Source organism: Salvelinus alpinus, chromosome 8, assembly GCF_045679555.1.
Source record: "Salvelinus alpinus chromosome 8, SLU_Salpinus.1, whole genome shotgun sequence".
NCBI lineage: Eukaryota > Metazoa > Chordata > Actinopteri > Salmoniformes > Salmonidae > Salvelinus > Salvelinus alpinus.
In genome coordinates, this window is record NC_092093.1 from 85519836 (window position 1) to 85543236 (window position 23401).

Sequence of the window (23401 nt, forward strand, 5' to 3'; positions counted from 1 at the left end):
GTATCGGACTAATTCTGCTCTGCATGCATTATTTGGTGTTCTACGTTGTACACGGAGGATATTTTTGCAGAATTCTGCATCCAGAGTCTCTCTCTGTGTCTCTCTCTGTCTGTGTCTCTCTCTCTGTCGATCTACGTCTGTCTGTTTTATAGGGCAGGCCATATAAATTACAATATCACTGTTAAAGTGCCACTGCCAAAATTAATGTTGCGTTCTTCCTGTAGCTCAACATGGCACAAGGTGGCGCCCTAATCCAATTATTTGAACACTAGCCCCCCTTAACCCTTGATGCAGTACATGGCAAGATGTCTGCTAATCTAATACTGCAGTGTTTGAGAGCTCAGGAAATGTCCCTATTTTAGAGGATGGGCTGCAGCATGCATGACAAGATGTCGAACATTCTGTGTGTTCCACAGCTTTGAGACCCAACTCAGTTGGTAGAGCATGGTGCTAGTGACACCCGGCTTGTGGGTTCAATTCCTGCTGTGGCCACCCAAACGATAATATATGCATGCACTACTGTAAATTCCTTTGGATAAAAGTGTCTGCTAACTGGCATATAGTACATTTTTTATCCAACAGGTTATGCTAATTAATCCAAAGTGGTTTTAGTAGAATGTTATCCACATTATGCATGTACATTCTATGGTAACGTCTCAATGTCAGGGTTGACGCATGTGTTATTATGATTTTAGAACGTTTTAATTTGAGACATGGTTGGCTTAATCCAGGGCGAAATTAAACTGTATACCCAAAATATTTGGGAAGTGAAGACAGCTGTCAAAGGACATTGATTGAGATATTTATTTATCTGAGTTTGTTGTGGCACCTAAAGGATGTGTAGCTGAAGCTGGCATGTGTAATACCTCTAGCATGGCTCAGAGTTTGGGAGTGGTCGCTCTTCCTCCTCAAGGTCTCCTATGTACTTCTGTTCATCACCTCCAGAGGGCGCTCAATGCATTCTAAATCGAGATACCAGTATGTGTGTACCGATAACTGTCATCTCCCCAAACCTCAGCAAGCTCCACTGTGCCCCACCCTTAATCTTGTGAGGGTTCAAAAACAAAAAAAATACTGAAAAATCTATGTTACTTACATGTGCAGTGTACTGTATGTACTTTTTATATAAAATGTAATACACAGTCTCTAAGAGATGCTGATATATAGGCCTATATTCTGCCGCCTATAAAGTGTGATACAGTATGCTGTGTTGCGTCCATGACTCAGACACAGTCAAAAGGTCATTTGTGTAATGATGGTTTGGGGCCTGCGACATGTGACCTACGATATGCAGCCTTTGCCCCCCTTCACCCCCACCCACCCCTCACTAACTACCACCCCACAGGGTGTGGGGCTGTGGGGAAGTTCTGCTCTCTGCCCCATTACACCGTATGTTATAGCTGTCTGCATGGCGAGGTCATAGAAAGAGAAATCGGTGTGCTCAGCTCAAGTGTTTGTAGTAACAAAAGGTATTTGGGTGTCGGGTTCAAAAGGCGTATACTTGAACGAAGGAAAAACCAATGACTCACATCAACACCATCATCCCGGAAACCCTAGACCCACTGCCAATTCGCATACCGCCCCTACAGATCCACAGAGGACGCAATCTCAATTGCACTCCACACTGCCCTTTCCCACCTGGACAAAAGGAACACCTATGTGAGAATGCTGTTCATTGACTACAGCTCAGCGTTCAACACCATAGTGCCCTCAAAGCGCATCACTAAGCTAAGGATCCTGGGATTAAACACCTCCCTCTGCAACTGGATCCCCCCCTTGTTTTTACACTGCTGCTACTCGCTGTTCATTATCTACTTTACCCCTACCTAAATGTACAAATTACCTTGACTAACCTTTACCCCCTGTACATAGCCTCGTTATTGTTATTATTGTTATTATTTTATGGTGTTCCTTTTTATTTAATTTTAATTATTTTTTTATGTTTTGTAAATATTTTCTTAACTCTATTTCTTGAACTGCATTGTTGGTTAAGGGCTTGTAAAAGTAAGCATTTCACCTGTTGTATTCGGCGCAGTGACAAATAACATTTGATTTGATTTTGATTTGAATTTATGTATTTGTTTAGCAGCAGAGGTCAGAGTAAACTGTCAACGTTTCAGCGGCTGCCCTTTGTCAGAGTTGGGAGAGCAATTCACCCATATTTATAGATTACGCCACATCACAGTACTGCTTTGTTTTTTTTCACAGTTATTATTTACATATATTATTTACATACGTTATTTACATAAATGTTCTACTGTTTACCCACAAGAGGTTCAAAATGCAAAGAAATGCGCGACTGTTTGTTTACAGGCAGCAAACTAACAGAAGTTCTTCATTCAGGCCTCTAGGGCTACCTGTAAGGAAGGCATGGATAGAATATGCCTCTGTAACAGCAACTTTTCCCTATCACCTCCTCTCTTCTTAAGTGGCAGTACAACCACTAAGTCTGGCTACAGGGGACTTGTCATCACCAGTACTGATGTTGCTCCTGTGGAGAAAAAAAAAACGTGAAGAATATTTCAGTCGGTGCGTGTTTTTTTCTTTCTTCATGCACGGAGAGAACACCAGGTCTTATCCACAGCACTGCAGTGATCCCCAGGTTGCTCTGTCTCTATGGACTATAAATGAATCCCCAAGTCCAGAACAAATTCAAGAAAACGTACAGTATTATATAGAGCCCTTATTGAATGGGACTTCCTTCCATCTCATTTTGCTCAAATAAACAGCAAACCTGGTTTCAAAAAACAGATAAAGCAACACCTCACGGCACAACGCCTCTCCCCTATTTGAAATCAAATCGAATTTTGACCTAGACAGTTTGTGTGTATGCATTGATATGTAGGCTACGTGTGTCTTTTTAAAAATGTATGTAGTTCTGTTGTCTAATGATGTTCTGTATTATGTCATTCTGTATTATGTTTCATGTTTTGTGTGGACCCCCAGGAAGAGTAGCTGCTGCTTTTGCAACAGCTAATGGGGATCCTAATAAAATACCAAATACTGCCTCAACTACTCAGAGAGAGTTAGGGGCAATCTGGGATTGGTACATCCATTTTTTAAAACTTTTGAATTAATGATATAGGTATAGCCATTGCTTCTTGAAGAATAGTGTGTGTGTTCCCAACAATTTGTACTATGGTTGTGACAACCAGAAGTCCTCACAACAATGGTCAACCAAGGGAAATTCAGCGAAGTGAGGCTATTTGGCCAGTCCTCACTTCTAAAAAGGCTATTTTAGGCTTAGGGGTTAGGTTTAGGGTTTAGGAGTAAGGGTTAGATTATGGTTTAGGGTTAGGAGTTAAAGTTAGGGCTAAGGTTATGGCAAAAAAAGTCCTCACAAGTATTGTAATACAAAGTTGTGTGAGCATGCGTGTGTGTGTGAGCATGCGTGTGTGAGCATGCGTGTGTGTGAGCGCGCGTATGTTTGTGTGTGTAGCCGACTGTAGTTGTTTCCATGGTTTCTGGCTTTGATCAGGTACAGTCCATAGAGTAGGGCTTAGCTGAATCTCCTGGTTTCATCCTCCAGTTCTCTCTCTGTGAGTTCTGCTGCTTTGGTTGGTCGCTTTGGATTTCAAAGGTTTTATTTTTTATCTTCAAATATGCAGCTTTAAGGATGAATTGTAGTTTGCCTCAATAATCTGATGAGTGTTGAAATGTTAAAGTAGTAGTAGTAGGCTACGTTGATACAAAACAGGAGATAAAACGTGTGCATTGACTGCAGTAATGCTCATCATGGGGAGGTGCTGCGTGCCAGCCCCATTTTGGGAAGTGCTCCCCCATTTTTCTGCCTGTCATATCGGGCCAGTGTCAGAGAGCAGCGAGCTCCGGTGGGTCTGGTCCTGGCCGACTTGGGCTAATGCGATGTGGCTTGTCACCCTGAGAATCTAGGTCAAGTTTAAAGCTGCCTCCCTCTCTGCTCTGCTTCCGCCACTGCAGTACTCCCCCCCTCCCCAAATACACCCCCACATATCATAGTCACATAAAGACAATTTGTTTTTGCATTTCCATCAAATATATAGTGCATTCGGAAAGTATTCAGACCCTTTTACTTTTTCAACACTTTGTTACGTTACAGCCTTATTCTAAAATTGATTAAATCTTTTTCTTCTTCTCCCATAATGACAAAGCGAAAACAGGTTTTTAATTTTTTTCTCTCACATTTATTAAAAATAAAAAACAAAAATACCTTATTTACCAAAGTATTCAGACCCTTTGCTATGAGACTCTAAATTGAGCTCAGGTGCATCCTGTTTCCATTATTCATCCTTGACATGTTTCTACAACTTGGTTTGAATCCACCTGTGGTAAATTCAATTGATTGGACATGATTTGGAAAGGCACGCACCTGTCTATATAAGGTCCCACAGTTGACAGTGCATGTCACAGCAAAAACCAAGCCATGAGGTCGAAGGAATTGTCCGTAGAGCTCCGAGACCGGATTCTGTCGAGGCACAGATCTGGAGAAGGGTACCAAAAGATTTCTGCAGCATTGAAGGTCCCCAAGAACACAGTGGCCCCCATCATTCTTAAATGGAAGAGTTTGGAACCACCAAGACTCTGCCTAGACTTGGCCGCCTGGCCAAACTGAGCAATCGGGGGAGAAGATCCTTGGTCAAGGAGATGACCAAGAACCTGATGGTCACTCTGACAGAGCTCCAGAGTTCCTCTGTGGAGATGGGAAAACCTTCCAGAAGGACAACCATCTCTACAGCACTCCATCAATCAGGCCTTTGTGGTAATGGCTAGACGAAAGCCACTCCTCAGTAAAAGGCACATGAAAGCCAGCTTGGAGTTTGCCAAAAGTCACCTAAAGATTCTCAGACCATGAGAAACCAGATTCTCTCTCTGGTCTGATGAAATCAAGATTGAACTCTTTTGCCTAAATGCCAAGTGTCACGTCGGAGGAAACCTGGCACCATCCCTACGGTGAAGCATGGTGGTGGCAGCATCATGCTGTGGGGATGTTTTTCAGCGGCAGGGACTGGGAGACTAGTCAGGATCAAGGGAAAGATGAACAGAGCAAAGTACAGAGAGATCCTTGATGAAAACCCGCTTCAGAGTGCTCAGGACCTCAGACTGGGGTGAAGGTTTAACTTCCAACAGGACAACAACCCTAAGCACACATCCAAGACAACGCAAGAGGGGCTTCGGGACAAGTCTCTGAATGTCCTTGAGTGTCCCAGCCAGAGGCCGGACTTGAATCTGAGAGACTATCTCTGGAGAGACCTGAAAATAGCTGTGCACCGACGCTCCCCATCCAACCTGACAAGAGCTTGAGAGGATCTGCAGTGACGAATGGGAGAAACTCCCCAAATACAGGTGTGCCAAGCTTGTAGCGTCATACCCAAGAAGATTCGAGGCCGTAGTCGCTGCCAAAGGTGCCTCAACAAAGTACTGAGTAAAGGATCTGAGTACTTATGTAAATGTGATATTTCAATTTCGTACTTTTTAATAAATTAGCAAAAATGTCTAAAAACCTGTTTTTGCTTTGTCATTATGGGGGTTTTGTCTGTAGATTTGAAGAGGAAATAAACAGGGATGGCTGGGCATCACTGCCGTAGTAAGAGTGGATCCTCACGCTGCTGCAGAGAGAGAGAATAGCGTAGTAGTGGAATGTCAGCACTATAATCCCCCTGCAGCAATGAGCTGTTTTTATAGGGCATCGCAGCAGACCCGGAGCCTCAAGTCTAGCAGTGTTTTTGGGGCGTTTCCATGGAGGGGGTACGGAGGTGTGTGTCTGTGTGACTCCAGGAATGCCATCCTGGGGTCACCATGTTCAATGGGTGTGGCACTGAATATTAGGATCTTCAGGGCTGATACCGAGATCTCCTCACTCATGACGTTATTGTTATTCCTCCACTGTTTCATTCTCCTAGGCTGTGCAAGTCCGCTCTCAAATAAAAAATAAAAAAGTATATATCTTTTATACAGGAATATTGTCAGTATAAATATTTGTGAGTTGTCATTTAGTTTAGAACATGACAGCAGTTTGGCAAAAACCAAGATGCATTTTGCTCAGGGAAATTATTCACTTAGTGCTGGAAGCTGGAAAAAACATTCCTTCAATGCCTGTTCACCAGATCCCCTCGCTCCCCTTCTAATCTGCAGTTTTTTGGCGCATGACCTCAACTGTATTAATATATTCATGTGCTTTCAAGTCTTACCACCACTGTACCATCTCTCTCCAAGCTCGCCTCTGATTGGCTGGCCGCTTGTTTTCAATGGCACCAGCTTTTTTTGAGTCCATGGATACAGCACATGGTGGTGCAGTGTGGCTTAGCCAATTCGAGAGCGTTGTTGGGCTCGCGGTTGCAAAGCAGTGCACCCTGGCCCTAGACGAACCCCCCCCCCCTCTGTGAGCACACGATCGCCCAGTGGGGGGGTCCAAAACAAAAATAACCACACCCTGTCCGCTGGGCCGGGACTCCCACTGACATATCAGAACCTCCAATACCAATGAATGGGCGCAAAACCACCCCCTTCCTGTCTCTTCTCTTGCATTCCTCTACTCTCAGCACTGAATGTTCTACTCCTCTTCATCTCACATGATTTAGAGCAATGGATCATTACCACAAACCATTTACCAACAACCACGAGACAACCTTACAGGGAGGTGGTGACAACCTCTCAAACAACCTCTCACTCAACGTCAACAAAACAAAGGAGATCATCATGGACTTCAGGAAACAGCAGAGGGAGCACCCCCCTATCCACATCGACGGGACAGCAGTGGAGAAGGTGGAAGATTTTTTAAGTTCCTCGGCGTACACTTCACGGACAAACTGAATTGGTCCACCCACACAGACAGTGTGGTGAAGAAGGCACAACAGTGCCTCTTCAACCTCAGGAGGCTGAGGAAATTTGTCTTGTCACCTAAAACCCTCACAAACTTTTACAGATGCACAATTGAGAGCATCCTGTCGGACTGTATGACTGCCTGGTACGGCAACTGCACAGCCCACAACTGCAAGGCTGGTGCGGTCTGCGCAACGCATTCCCGGGGACAAACTACCTGCCCTCAAGGACACCTACAGCACCCGATGTCACAGGAAGGCCACAAAAATCATCAAGGATAACAACCACCGAGCCACTGCCTGTTCACCACGCTACCATCCAGAAGGCGAGGTCAGTACATGTGCATCAAAGCTGGGACAGAGAGACTGAAAAACAGCTTCTATCTCAAGGCCATCAGACTGTTAAACAGCCATCACTAACACAGAGAGGGTGCTGCCTACATACATACTTGAAATCATTGGCCACTTTAATAAATGGATCACTAGTCACTAATAATGTTTACATATCTACTCATCTCATATGTATATACTGTATTCTATTACCATCTATTGCATCTTGCCTATGCCGTTCGGTCATCGCTCATCCATATATTTATATGTACATATTCGTATTCCATCCCGTTACTTAGATTTGTGTGTATTAAGTAGTTGTTGTGGAATTGTTAGATATTTCTGCACTGTCGGACTAGAAGCACAAGCATTTCGCTACACTCACATTAACATCTGCTAACCATGTTTATGTGACCAATAAAATTTGATTTGATTTGATTTGAAAACCATTTCCCGTTCGTCACTGGCACCTACACTTTGGCTCAAAATAGAAACATTTTCAATGTACGAGTACAAGTTTGATATATATATTTTTTAGTTATCATTAATAGGTTTAGCTTTTCATTTGGTTTGAATGAGAACCTGGGGGTCTGTAATTCAACCATTCACCAAAATCATTTCTGCTGGCGCGGCAAAAAGCAAAAGAAAGAAAGCCTGTCCTCATTTCATCTCTCATTAGGTTTTTCATAAGCTGGAGCATCTTCTCTTGGACTTTGAAATGCGAAGCCGAAGCTACCGCAAATCCCCGTCCTTAAAATGACCTCAGTGTAGACTGAGCGAGGGAGCTGTGTTTAGCTCTCTGAGCCTGGTGGTGGCACCATGCCTCATACTACTCCCTGAGAGGGGGCAGTAGAGGACTAGGGGAGAGGCATTGGGAAGGCCTAGTCATTCAACAACATGGTGATGTGACTTCACTCCTTCCCCTCCATCTGGGGATAATCAACGAGGTGATTCCTCCCTTGTCTTCCCCTCTACAGTACTGAGCCGTCCAGGAAGACTCTTGTTGCTCCTTACGACCAGGTGTTTCCGCTCTCCGAGGCTGACGTGACGAAACTCTCAAAAGCGTGAATACCAGCTGACATCTTCAAACGGTCTCTGTGGTCCCCACCTGCTTTAAGGAGACCGCCATCGTCCCAGTGCCCAAGAAAGACAAGGTGACATGCCCAAATGACTATCGCCCCGTCGCACTCACCTCGGTCATCATGAAATGCTTCGAGAGGCTGGTCATGGCACACATCAAGGCCAGCGGCACACTGGACCCACTCCAATTTGCCTACGCTCCAACAGATCCACGGAAGATGCCATTTCCATCGCTATTCACATGGCCGTAACACATTTGGACAAGAAGAACACCTGTGAGAATGCTGTTCATTGACTACAGTTCCGCATTGAGGTGCATGAGGTCTGATACCAACAGGCTCAGAGACAGTTTCTATCTACAAGCAATCAGATTGCTGAACACTTAAACTGTACTGACCACCTGCTCTGATTCTTCTCACCTTAGCACACACCACAACTGCTGCTACCAGATTCTTATTGTACTGCTCAATTTATACACTTGCCCGTCATCCCCCCCTTCCCCAATACACGTGTAAATATTGGACTATAAATTATGCATTCCTGTATTACACTCATGCTAAAATGTTTATTCTATTCTACTGTCATTTACTTTCTTCGTATTCTTATATATTTTTTTTACTATTTCTTATTGTTGTCGCATTACATCGAAGTAACCTGCAAGTAAGCGTTTTGTTGGACGATGTATACCATGCATATCCCGTACATACAACTAATGAGACGTAAAAGTATTCCTCTGTTCTTGTCCCTTTCCGCTATGTCGCTACCACCAGTATAAGGTAGTAGGGAGTTAGCCAGTGAGGTGTAGCAGCATCATTCAGGTCACGTTAACGGAGAGTGTTATGAAAGAGCCAGGCATGGCAGGTGACAGGTGGGTGTGCCCCAGGTGGGCAGTGGGTCACATGGAAACCGGTTCAGCGAGTGCAGGGAGAGGGAGAGAGATCATTAATGAAAGTTGCAGGGAGTACTAGTGTACAGGCGAAGACAATGTGTCCTCAATGCCTCCTTCAAATGATTACACCAATACTTGTTTAAAAGGATAATACTTATATTTATTCATCGTGAGTTATTCAACCACAAGGAGGAAAAATGTAGTGACTAGCCTATAACTTTATCTTGTCTCTAGTCATCACTTGTCAATTACCTTGCTTCTGCGCTCATTCACAATCACTGGCAATTAATTTCAACTTGTCACTGAGCTTCACTCTGTCACTAAGCTTTACCTTGACTTTAACCTTAATCAGCTTACTCGGGTTTACCAGTACTCACTCAGCCACTGAGTTTGTTTTAACCTGCCACCAGTAATCAGAGTATTCACCCTGTCACCAAGGTTGAATCTCTCAGCCATCTCCACCTTGTCACAAGGTGTCGCCAGTCTAGCTCAGTGTCACTACTAGCCAGCAACAGCACTTAAATGTCCAAGAAAATGTACCTTCAGGGACAATAAAGTTTTTCTCATCTTATCTTCTCTCTACCCCTGATCCAATGCCATTTCCTGATCCAAAGCCATTTGAACATTGTCTCTCAGTACAGTACCAACCCAACAGGCCTCTGTGCTTTCTAGTTGTGGAGAGAAGGTGTTGTCTTGCCAGGCTGTCACTCCTGATTACATAACACACAACTCCAGACAGGGAATCAGAAGGACCTATATCCCACTGGCTTCCTGGCGCGTGGCTCTCTGCTGATCCTAGATCAGCACCCCTGCACTGAGATGCTTTCTAAATATCGCCAATAGACTGCAGTCATAAAAGGAGCAGTCAAAATACTGTCGGGGCAATCATGGACTTCTTTAGCTCCTGAGTCTGGGCAGTGTGAATGCTTCAGTTTGTCCGATTCTGCAGAACTGTACATGCTTGTCTGGTCCATATTTTCCATATTTATTCTATTTCCTCAACTTGGCTTTCTAGGGAATGACTCAGTGCTGTGACAGACAGTCTAAGTGCACCTCGGGACTGGAAAGTTTTGTGTTATACAGTAGCGCATACAGAATGTGTGTTCTTGTACCATACTCCAATTTTGCCCTAAATATGAGTCATTGGCCAGGAATGAACTGTATTAGGAACATCCATAAGGTGTGTGTGCGCACACAAAACACGGGACCCTCTTACCCGACAGTGTGTACAGCAGGGGTTCCCTCTCCCAGAACTCTACAACAGTGGTTTCCCTCTGCTCGGTTTGGGGGTTGGTTTACCTGTGTTTTCCAGGTACTGGGTGAATCTGTGTGCCTCATATTGACACTAGTGAGAGGGGCTGGGGAAGGATAGTGGGCTTAGTTCTCACACTACTCCTTCTGAGGTGAGATTATCTCCCCTCCCCACACACCCCTCTGCTTCTAGGAATTAACTGCCTCGGTTCCAGGAAATCTGACTGGTTGCAGACAACCAGAGATTGAAATTTCCGTTTTTGTGTTCACTTGGCATTCACAAACAGAACAATATATTACATTTTCCCCCCCTTATTTTACCGGGTTAGTTGACTGAGAACACGTTCTCGTTTACTGCAACGGCCTGGGGAATAGTTACAGGAGAGAGGAGGGGGGGATGAATGAGCCAATTGTAAGCTGACCAAGAACACTAAGGTAACCTGCCTAAATGACTACCGACCCGTAGCACTCACGTCTGTAGCCATGAAATGCTTTGAAAGGCTGGTCATGGCTCACATTCAACACCATTATCCCAGAAACCCTAGACCCACTCCAATTTGCATACCGCACCAACAGATCCACAGATGATGCAATCTCTATTGCACTCCACACTGCCCTTTCACACCTGGACAAAAGGAACACCTATGTGAGAATGCTATTCATTGACTACAGCTCAGCGTTCAACACCATAGTGCCCTCAAAGCTCATCACTAACCGAAGGACCCTGGGACTAAACACTTCCCTCTGCAACTGGATACTGGACTTCCTGACGGGCCACTCCTAGGTGTTAAGGGTAGGTAACAACACATCCGCCACGCTGATCCTCAACACAGGGGCCCCTCAGGGGTGCGTGCTCAGTCCCCTCCTGTACTCCCTGTTCACTCATGACTGCATGGCCAGGCACAACTCCAACACCATCATTAAGTTTGCTAATGCCACAACAGTGGTAGGCCTGATCACCGACAACGATGAGACGGCCTATAGGGAGGAGGTCAGAGACCTGACCGTGTGGTGCCAGCACAACAACCTCTCCCTCAATGTGATCAAGACAAAGGAGATGATTGTGGACTACTGAAAAAGGAGGACCGAGCACGCCCCCATTCTCATCGGCAGTGCTGTAGTGGAGCAGGTTGAGAGCTTCAAGTTGGCATTCACATCACCAACAAACTAACAAGGTCCAAGCACACCAAGACAGTCGTGAAGAGGGCACAACAAAACTTATTCTCTCTCAAAAGACTGAAAAGATTTGGCATGGGTCCTCAGATCCTCAAAAGGTTTTACAGCTGCACCATCGAGAGCATCCTGACGGGTTGCATCACTGCCTGGTATGGCAACTACTCGGCCTCCGACCGCAAGGGCACCACAGAGGGTAGTGCGAACGGCCAAGCTTCCTGCCATCCAGTACCTCTATACCAGGCGGTATCAGAGGAAGGCCCTAAAAATTGTCAAATACTCCAGCCACCCTAGTCATAGACTGTTCTCTCTGCTACCACACGGCATGCGGTACCGGAGCACCAAGTCTAGGTCCAAGAGGCTTCTAAACAGCTTCTACCCCCAAGCCATAAGACTCCTGAACAGCTAATCAAATGGCTACCCAGACTAGTTGCATTGCCACCCCCACACTGCTGCTACTCTCTGTTATTATCTATGCATAGTCACTTTAATAACTCTACCTACATGTACATAATTACCTCAATTACCTCGACACCGGTGCCCCCTATATATTGCCTATATATTGCCCCGCTATTGTTATTTACTGCTGCTCTTTAATTATTTGTTATTATTTTCTCTTACTTTTTTTTTGGGGGGGGGGTATTTTCTTAAAACTGCATTGTTGGTTAAGGGCTTGTAAGTAAGCATTTCACTGTAAGGTCTACATCTGTTGTATTCGGCGCATGTGACAAATAAAATTTGATTAGGTGACCGTGAGAGGGCCAGATTGGGAATTTAGCTAGGACCCCAGGGTTAACACCTACTCTTACAATAAGTGCCATGGGATCTTTAGTGACCACAGAGAGTCAGGACACCCGTTTAACATCCCACCCGAAAGACGACACGCTACACAGGGCAATGTCCCCAATCACTGCCCTGGGGCATTGGGATATTTTTTATTTTTATGACCAAAGGAAAGATTGCCTCCTACTGGCCCTCCAACACCACTTCCAGCAGCATATGATCTCCCATCTAGAGACCGACCAGGACCAACCCTGCTTAGCTTCAGAAGCAAGCCAGCAGTGGGATATGGCATACCACAATGATCCACTTTTGCACTGGGAATCAGATCATGATCATCAGATCAAGTCATTTGCTATAGTGAGGACAGTCATTGGTCAGGATCTGAACTCTGAACCCTGTTAGGTTCACATCTGAATTTATCCATGTGCATGTACAGGGTATGTGTGACAGAACAAAGAAGCTAATTTAACAGACAAGTTTGCATATAACGGCTGTTAGTAAACGTTAGACGTAAATGCTTATCTGCAGGGAATTGAGTAAAATTTAGAAGTCACACTCAGTTGGACTTGGTCTCTGAGGCAGAGTGATTCCCGTAAATTGTCCTCTATTTTAGGGGAGATGGGCTTTTTGGGGACATCTGGTGGGCCAGTGCACGGTACAGGAAAACCACACAGGGTCTCAGAGGACCCATTGGGGCACATAGCAGGAACCAGGGCTGCCAGCCCCCTCAATACCACAACATTTACTACTTCCCACTACTAACAAACCCATATATTTTGTGTACTTGCCTCCACTCATGTTAAACCATATTGTTGTGTTTTCTCCTTTTGTCTCAACAGGTATCGTAACATGGGGAACCTGCTAAAAGTCCTGACTTGCACAGATCTGGAACAGGAGCCCAATTTTTTCCTCGATTTTGAAAGTATGTTTTTGGGGGGGAAGGGTTCTTTTATTACAATCCCTATCTACACACTTGAACTTCCAATCATACTTATTTTAGCCGTCCCCCTTCTTACCTCTCCTCACCCCCAGAGGCTACAGAACCTAATCTATTTCCCATTTGCATCATCAGCTCTTCTCTTAGCTATGCTGTCATTGTAGGATTGGATGTTCCGAACATGATATTACATTAGAAACTACCTGACACAACACTGAATTTCTGCATTGGAATAACAATTAGAAAGGAGATGTAGCCTAGCCTACTAGCCTAGAGCCTCTTCACTTATATCTGTAGACTCCCTATCAGTCATAGAAATACCCACTTGATTGTCTTCCTGTGTCCACTAGATGCCCAGCCCACAGACGCAGAACGAGAAGTGTGGGAGAAGGTGGACCTGGTGCTGAAGGATGCTAGGGGAATCCTGGACGAACTGCAAGCATACAAGGGAGCGGGTCAAGAGATCAGAGAGGTAAAATACTAAAAACATCACCAAACCTTCATTCATACAAGGGAGCGGGCCATGAGTCTCAGAGTAGGAATGCTGATCAAGGATCAGATCCTGCCCATGTCCATGTAATTGTAGTCATTGCGATCTAAAGGGTCAAACTGGTCGTAAATCAGCAGTCCTACTCTGAGACGCTTGATACATACAGCCCCAGAAGGTGATTAAACTACTAACTAGATAAACTACTAACTCAGGATTAAACTAGATACTAACTAACTTCAGACTTTATTCAACATCTTGTCTTTCCTGTCCCCCAGGCAATCCAGAACCCCAACGATGAGGCGTTACAGAAGGCAGCGTGGGCGGCCGTGGTCCCCCTGGTGGGGAAACTCAAGAAGTTCTACCAGTTCTCACAGAGATTAGGTACGTACCTGGGGCCTGATTTTTAGGATCAGTTTCTCCTTATAAGATCACAATTAATAAAGATGACATGGACAGGGCGATCTGGTCCTAGATCAGCACTCCTATACGCTTGATGCATACAGCCCCTGTTCTGAGTCTCAAAACAACACCCACACCTGCCTGAGACTAGTGACGTGTCCTTCAGAGCTTTGTGTAAAAGGTCAGGTTCACTAGCTACAGCTTCTCTAGTGGTTATATGTAAGATACACACACTGCTCTCATGACCTTAACCGTCTCTATGCGCAATCACATCAGCGATATCGGCTGCTGAACTGCAGAAATGAACATGCATAACCACACACACACACACACACACACATGCACAGTGCACACACTCCTAGCCATGGGCTGGGATGCTTGCTTGCGTTGCACTCCGGCTAGATGTGATACCCACCTCCTCCCAGAGCTGAGGACTCCTCATTACCATGGAAAGGAATGTAAGATGGCGCCTGAGAAGAAGGCAGACGTTTTACGTGCCCCCAGCCGATTGTGTTTTTTTGTTTGTTTATTTGCGTTGTTTGTAACTTATGTTTTTGACTTATTTTGTACATAATGTTGCCGCTACCGTCTCTTATGTCCGAAAATAACTTCTAAACATCAGGACTGCGATTACTCACTACGGAGTAGAAGAATCCTTTTTTTCCTTTCATGAGTCTGACGAGTCCAACGCGAAGGATATACTGCTTCCTTGAGAACAGGCCTCGATCCCTGTGATCTGCGTGAAGAGAAGGCGGAGAAAGAGGGGCCGAAGGTCAGGCTGCCTTCTGAGAATTCGTAGGCGATCAAATAAACCCCCACTTCCCTCCATTCTGCTAGCAAACGTGCGATCTTTGGAGAATAAAATCGACGAGTTACACGGAAGATTAAACTACCAACGGGACATTAAAAACTGTAACATCTTATGCTTCACAAAGTCGTGGCTGAACGACGACAATATCAACATACAGCTGGCTGGTTATACGATGTACCAGCAGGATAGAACAGCGGCGTATGGTAAGACAAGGGGTGGCGGTCTATGTATTTTGAGTATCTCATGATAAGCTATAGACCACACTACCTACCGAGATAGTTTTCATCTGTATTCTTTGTAGCTGTTTACATACGACCACAGTCAGAGGCTGGCACTAAGAAAAGCATTGAATGAGCTGTATTCCGACATAAGCAAACAAGAAAAAGCTCACCCAGAGGCGGCGCTCCTAGTAGCCGGGGACTTTAATGCAGGGAAACTTAAATCCGTTTGACCAAATTTCTATCAGCATGTTAAATGTGCAACCAGAACAAAAAGAACTCTGGACCACCTTTACTCCACACATAGAGATGCATACAAAGCTCTCCCTTGCCCTCCATTTGTCAAATATGACCATAATTCTATCCTCCTGATTCCTGCTTACAAGCAAAAGTTAAAGCAGGAAGCACCAGTGACTAGATCAATAAAAAAGTGGTCACAGGAAGCAGATGCTAAACTACAGGACTGTTTTGCTAGCACAGACTGGAATATGTTCCGGGATTCCTCCGATGGCATTGAGGAGTACACCACATCAGTCATTGGCTTCATCAATAAGTGCATCGATGACGTCGTCCCCACAGTGACCGTACGTACATACCCCAACCAGAAGCCATGGATTACAGGCAGCATCCGCACTGAGCTAAAGGCTAGAGCTTATAAGAAATCCCGCTATGCCCTCCGACGACCCATCAAACAGGCAAAGCGTCAATACAGGACTAAGATCGAATCGTACTACATCGGCTCTGACGCTCGTCGGATGTGGCAGGGGCTTGCAAACCATTACAGACTACAAAGGGAAGCACAGCTGAGAGCTGCCTAGTGACACGAGCCAACCTCTCCCTGTCTGAGTCTGTAATAACAACATTGAAGCAGACCACCATAGTCCCTGTGCCCAAGAACATTAAGGTAAGCTGCCTAAATGACTCCCGACCCGTAGCACTCACATCTGTAGCCATGAAATGCTTTGAAACGCTGGTCATGGCTCACATCCAACACCATTATCCCAGAAACCCTAGACCCACTCCAATTTTCATACCGCACCAACAGCTCCACAGATGATGCAATCTCTATTGCACTCCACACTGCCCTTTCCCACAAAAGGAACACCTATATGAGATTGCTATTCATTGACTACAGCTCAGCGTTCAACACCATAGTGCCCTCAAAGCACATCACTAAGCTAAGGACCCTGGGACTGAACACCTCCCTCTGCAACTGGATCCTGGACTTCCTGACGGGCTTCCCCCAGGTGGTAAGGGTAGGTAACAACACATCCGCCATGATGATCCTCAACCCGGGGGCCCCTCAGGGGTGCGTGCTCAGTCCCCTCCTGTACTCCCTGTTCACTCATGACTGCACGACTCCAACACAATCATTCAATTTGCTAATGACACAACAGTGGAAGGCCTGATCACCGACAACGATGAGACAGCCTATAGGGAGGAGGTCAGAGAGCTGGCCATGTGGTGCCAGGACAACAACCTCTCTCTCAACGTGATCAAGACAACGTAGATGATTGTCGACTACAGGAAAAAGAGGACCGAGCACACCCCCATTCTCATCGGCAGGGCTGCAGTGGAGCAGGTTGAGAGCTTCAAGTTCCTTGCTATCCACATCACCAACAAATTAACATGGTCCAAGCACACCAAGACAGTCGTAAAGAGGGCATGACAAAATCTATTCCCCCTCAGGAGACTGAAAAGATTTGGCATGGGTCCTCAGACCGCAAGGCACTACAGAGGGTAGTGCGAATGGCCCAGTACATCACTGGGGCCAAGCTTCCTGCCATCCAGGACCTCTATACCAGGCAGTGTCAGAGGAAGGCCCGAAAAATTGTCAAAGACTCCAGCCACCCTAGTCATAGACTGTTCTCTCTGCTACCGCACGGCAAGTGATACCGGAGCGCCTAGTCTAGTTCCAAGAGACTTCTTTATCAGCTTCTACCCCCAAGCCATAAGACTCCTGAACAGTTAGTCAAATGGCTACCCAGACTATTTGCAGCCCCCCCCCCTCACCCCCTCTTTACACCACTCCTACTCTCTGTTGTTATCTATACATGGTCACTTTAATAACTCTACCTACATGTACATACTACCTCAACTCACCAGTGCCCCCATACATTGACTCTGTATCGGTACCCCCCTGTATATAGTCTCGCTATTGTTATTTTACTGCTGCCCTTTAATTACTTTTTACTTTTATCTCTTATTCTTATCCCCCCCAAAATGTAACTCCATTGTTGGTTAGGAGCTCGTAAGTAAGCATTTCACTGTAAGGTCTACGCGGCGCATATTCGGCGCATGTGACTAATACAATTTGATTTGAGAGAGAGAGAGGACCAGCAGTCCGTCCCTTGCCGCTTCGTCGACCTTAACCCCTTAATCACAGTGGCGACTGGCTGAGACTGCAGTCAGTTAATGAACACAGTGGGCACCAGCCCACCAAGGCCATGTTGTGTGTGTTATATAATGAAGTAGGTTGTCTCCCCACGCATCCGTCCGTCCGCTCCACTGCTCTGACTCCGGGGGCCACCTTTGCCTCAGCTGCCTCCTGCCTGACATAAGAGATGCCCGCCGACCTTTTCCGCAGACTGGCTCAGCTGCAGACAGACAGAGAGGATGGCTGCTGGCTGAGAGATGGCTTATCAGACCTCGCTGTGTTATTACCCCCCCAGAAATGTATGTTCCGAACATTAGAAACTACCTTCCACAATATTATAACTGTGTCGCTCATCGTTCAGGTTTAAGCACACTGAAGTGTTCAGGACAATAGAAGTGTTCAGGACAGGAGTCCATTGACGGCAGGGTTGGAGTGAATATCTGCCAACCCTCTGACCCTCCCACCCATCCCCTCCTCTCCCAATATGAACAGAGCTGAGCAGCGCCTGCCTAGTCTACGTTCCCACATTCCGCTCGCCTGCTCTGCCCGTGACCTGAAGGGTCCGTGATCCGTGATCAGACGCGCCCTCCCATCCTCCAGACTCCAGACATGGTAGTGTGCCTCGATTCAGATATGAGTCCTAAAAGCAGCCCCATCTCAACTTCTGTTGCGTCACTAAGGCCATTTTTAACCAGCCCTCTCCTCCTCGCTGCAGCAGAAGCAATGCGCTGTCACAAGCAGATGGGGGTCATTACAGAATAGCCAACATGCTCAATTTACTGGACAGCACTGCCAGCTCGCAGTCCGCCTCTGCAAAAACCTCTGTCTGCGGATCTCTGTGTGTCTATCTTAAGAGAGAATAATTTTGTCTGGTTTATAGCGGTGTGTATTATGTCCTTGTGCTCTACTGTAAGTGGTAAGAGTTGTAAATGGATCAGAGTCACGATTATGTACAGCCAGGTGGAAGTTGGTGTTATTGTGCAACCAGATTACACTGTGTGTGTGTGTTTGGCTCATCTGGGTTATGTCATTATATTAAATCTAGTTGTCTTCGTGAGTCTAGACCGTGAATGCTTCTTCACTTTCTGACTGCAACTACATTTTCCCTCATGGATGGTTTTGCCATTGTTTATTCATGGTGAGCATCTTGGTGCTTTCGTTAGCTATCTTGAGACATGGAAATGCAAACGGAAAAGCATTTGGGTGTCTACTGCGTTAGCTCACTCACCTCCTTTACAGAAAGGCATCGTTGGGAAATGCACAGCTGGCCAGGATACTAGTGGGGGAGTGATTATATGTTCCATTACCTAGCTTGTTACTACAGAACTGTGTGGTTTACCCCATTAAAGTCATGTAAAGTCTTCATATTTACTTACTGTCAAAACAATGGCAGGAAGCATGGCTGAATGGAGCACCTCCCACGTCTCAGATAATTAGACTCATGTCTCATCTCCATCTGATTAGGTGATCTTTCTATCCCCTTCCACCATCCCACCCCTAGAGACAGCTCTTCCCTTGACCCCCACCCCTCCCCAACTCTAGACTGTCATAGGGCCCTGGGCAGTGGGCACCATCATCACTCCATCACATGTCCTTGTTTTGTACAGCTACTACCATCAGGGCAATTCTATTTGGCACACATTATGTACTTTACAATTGTTACATTTATTAAGCAGATATTGAGCTTATCATTCAACTCACAAACAATCCACAATTGTATATTTTCTCCCTCCCTCCTCATCTCTGACACCCTCTCCTTGTCCCTGGCTTACAGAAGCAGGAAATTCTAGTTGCCATACATTTGATATCATGATGTAATTCATGATTATTGCGTTTTATTAGACCGATATTTAGCTAATCATTCACAACACACAACGGTCTCTAACACCCTCTCCTTGTCCGTGTCTTAAACAGCCATCGCTACCACATTAGAGGCTGCTGCATATAGGCATAGACTAGAAATCACTGGCCACTTTAAGGAATGGAACACTAGTCACTTTAATAAGGTTTACATATCTGGCATTACTCATCTCATATGTATATACTGTATTATATACTATTCTACGGTATCTTAGTCAATTAATAATGTTTACATATCTAGCATTACTCATTATTCATCTCATATGTATATACTGTATTCTATACTATTCTATGGTATGGTATCTTAGTCACTTAATGTTTACATATCTGGCATTACTCATCTCATATGTATATAGTGTATTCTATACTATTCTACTGTATCTTAGTCCGTTCCGCTCTGACATCGCTCGTCCATAAGTACAGTTGAAGTCGGAAGTTTATATAAGTTTATATAGCCAAATACATTTAAACTCAGTTTTTCACAATTTCTGACATTTAATCCTAGTAATAATTCCCCGTCTCAGGTCAGTTAGGATCACCACTTTATTTTAAGAATGTGAAATGTCAGAATAATAGTAGAGAGAGTGATTTATTTCAGCTTTTATTTCTTTCATCACATTCCCAGTGGGTCAGAAGTTTACATACACTCAATTAGTATTTGGTAGCATTACCTATAAATTATTTAACTTGGGTCAAACGTTTCGGGTAGCATTCCACAATAAGTTGGGTGAATTTTGGCCCATTCCTCCTGACATAGCTGGTGTAACGGAGTCAGGTTTCTAGGCCTCCTTGCTCGCACACGCTTTTTCAGTTCTGACCACACATTTTCTATAAGATTGCGGTCAGGTCTTTGTGATGGCCACTCCAATACCTTGACTTTGTTGTCCTTAAGCCATTTTGCCACAACTTTGGAAGTATGCTTGAGGTCATTGTCCATTTGGAAGACCCATTTGCGACCAAGGTTTAACTTCCTGACTGATGTCTTGAGATGTTGCTTCGATATATCCACATAATTTTCCTCCCTCATGATGCCATCTATTTTGTGAAGTGCACCAGTCCCTCCTGCAGCAAAGCACCCCCACAACATGATGCTGCCACCCCTGTGCTTCACAGTTGGGATGGTGTTCGGCTTGCAAGCCTCCCCCTTTTTCCTCCAAACATAACGATGGTCATTATGGCTAAACAGTTATATTTTTGTTTCATCAGACCAGAGGACATTTCTCCAAAAAGTACGATCTATGTCCCCATGTGCAGTTGCAAATTGTTGTCTGGCTTTTTTATGGCGGTTTTGGAGCAGTGGCTTCTTCATTGCTGAGCGGCCTTTCAGGTTATGTCGATATAGGACTCGTTTTCCAGTGGATATAGATACTTTTGTACCTGTTTCCTCCAGCATCTTCACAAGGTCCTTTGCTGTTGTTCTGGGATTGATTTGCACTTTTTGCACCAAAGTACATTCATCTCAATGAGACAGATCACTTCTCTTTCCTGAGCAGTATGACGGCTGCGTGGTCCCATGGTGTTTATACTTGCATACTATTGTTTGTACAGATGAACGTGATACCTTCAGGCGTTTGGAAATTGCTCCCAAGGATGAACCAGACTTACAATTTATTTTCTGAGGTCTTGGCTGATTTCTATTGATTTTCTCATGATGTCAAGCAAATAGGCACTGAGTTTGAAGGTAGGCCTTGAAATACATCCACAGGTACACCTCCAGTTGACTCAGGCTAATTGACATCATTTATCAGAAGCTTCTAAAGCCATGACATAATTTTCTGGAATTTTCCAAGCTGTTTAAAGGCACAGTCAACTTAGTGTATGTAAACTTCTGGCCCACTGTAATTGTGATACAGTGAATTATAAGTGAAATAATCTCTGTAAACAATTGTTGGAATAATGACTGTGTCATGCACAAAGTAGATGTCCTAACCAACTTGCCAAAACTATAGTTTATTAACAAGAAATTTGTGGAGTGGTTGAAAAACAAGTTTTAATGACTCCAATTTAAGTGTATGTAAGCTTCCGACTTCAACTGTATATAGTCTTAATTCATTCCGACTTAGATTTGTGTGTATTGGGTATATGTTGTGTAATTTGTTAGGTATTACTGCACTGTCGGAGCTAGAAGCACAAGCATTTCGCTACACCCGCAATAACATCTGCTAATCATGTGTACAGTTGAAGTCGGAAGTTAACATACACGTATGTTGGAATCATTAAAACTCGTTTTTCAACCACTCCACACATTTCTTGTTAACAAACTATAGTTTCGGCAAGTCGATTAGGACATCTACTTTGTGCATGACAATACATTTTTCCAACAATTGTTTACAGACAGATTATTTCACTTATAATTCACTGTATCACAATTCCAGTGGGTCAGAAGTTTACATACATTAAGTTGACTGTGCCTTTACCAAAACAATTTGATTTGATTTGTGTTACAGAGGCGGCGCTGCACAGCCTACTGGGAGCCCTGACCAGCGAGACGTATGACAACCCCACGCAGAACCTGGAGCGCGAACAGGCGCTGGCCAAGCAGTTCGCCGAGATCCTGCACTTCACACTGCGCTTCGACGAGCTCAAAGTACGTCCCATGATATCTCTGGCCACCATTTACTCAATTTAGCCCAGAGTCCCCACCGTTCCCTCATTTCATCCATCCCTTGTTGTTATTCTAAGCTGTAATAGCTTTGTGTGGTGCTGTTGTTGGCATGGTTAAGTTGTTACTATATACACAGTGTACCTATTCCTTCTGATAACGTGCAAGCTAACTCTCTTTGGCATAACGAGGTGTTAATACCCTGTTATTTAGGTGTTAGTGCTGTACACCATGAAGCCTCAGCCAATGAACAGATGATACAACTTGGATCCTGTCCAGGGAGGACTTGGTTTATAATACTGTAGTCTACACCAGTGGTATTTTAAACATTTTCAGCCCTATTTTTTCCGACAGAGTTTCTGGGGCCGCAATTGTTTTTGCAATAATTTCTCGTGGCCCCACCCTACCCCAACTATAATGACACAACATTATAATCGGTACTTTTCGATTTTTACATGAACAAATTCAATTCATTCTCATTACTAATTACATTTTCAACTTTTATCAAAATGAAAAGAAACTAATAAATACATTTACTCAATAACATAGAATTTTTCTAATTATTTTTCTCAAAAACATTGATGTATTGTCCCATACAATAATCTGTACTCTTATTTATATATATATATATTCAAAAAATATGGGGCATTTTTGTTGACCCCATTGCAGTTCCCCCCTGACTTTGAATACCACTCACTGGTATACACACTGCTGGAATGAATGGGAAGATCAATAGGATAGTGTAGTAGGCTGGTGCTTTTTTGCTAGCATCCCAAATGGCACTCTATGCCCTATGTAGTGCACTACTTTTGACCAGGGTCCATAGGGTTCTGGTCAAAACTAGTGCACTATAAAAGGATTAGGGTGTCATTTGGGAAGCATCACTTGGCTAGGGCTCCCGTCTTCAACACACAGAGACATGCTTTATAGTTGATCCCGGGTAGAAACCCACAGATTGCCTATTTGTTTGAGTCACAGACAGATCCTCCACTTACAATCGCCTGGCCAAGTAGTCTAGCAAATGTGCCAGGGAGTCCTTAATATACGGACGTCAGATATAATCAAATGAGTTTTCATCCAGCTCACAAGGCGTCAGAGCGAAATGTGTACACACACACACACACACACACACACACACACACACACACACACACACACACACACACACACACACACACACCCTCCTACTCAAACTAGCATCCTGACACCCCCAGGCACTCCGTCACGAAACCCCAATTAACTAGCCCTCCTGCCCGGTACCCCCATACACTGCATGGGCATTAAAAGCGTGAAAGTAAGGGGGTGCAAGGTGTCATGCCAGGCACCATTCATACATTTTTCACTCCCCATACACCGATGACAGGCATTGACCTAGTTAGAACACCCACCCGCCTACCCGCCTGT

At 44.7% G+C, this 23401-nt stretch overlaps 1 protein-coding gene across 1 annotated transcript in view; it reads left to right on the forward strand.

The window, feature by feature from the left end:
* Positions 1–23401, forward strand: part of LOC139583809 (CYFIP-related Rac1 interactor B) — a 56044-nt gene that overhangs the window by 25533 nt on the left and 7110 nt on the right. The window contains exons 3-6 of the mRNA XM_071415318.1: positions 13143–13225; positions 13591–13712; positions 14006–14111; positions 21843–21982. Coding sequence (XP_071271419.1) covers positions 13153–13225; positions 13591–13712; positions 14006–14111; positions 21843–21982 — 441 coding nt within the window. The 5' untranslated portion in view covers positions 13143–13152. The remainder of the gene's footprint in view (positions 1–13142; positions 13226–13590; positions 13713–14005; positions 14112–21842; positions 21983–23401) is intronic.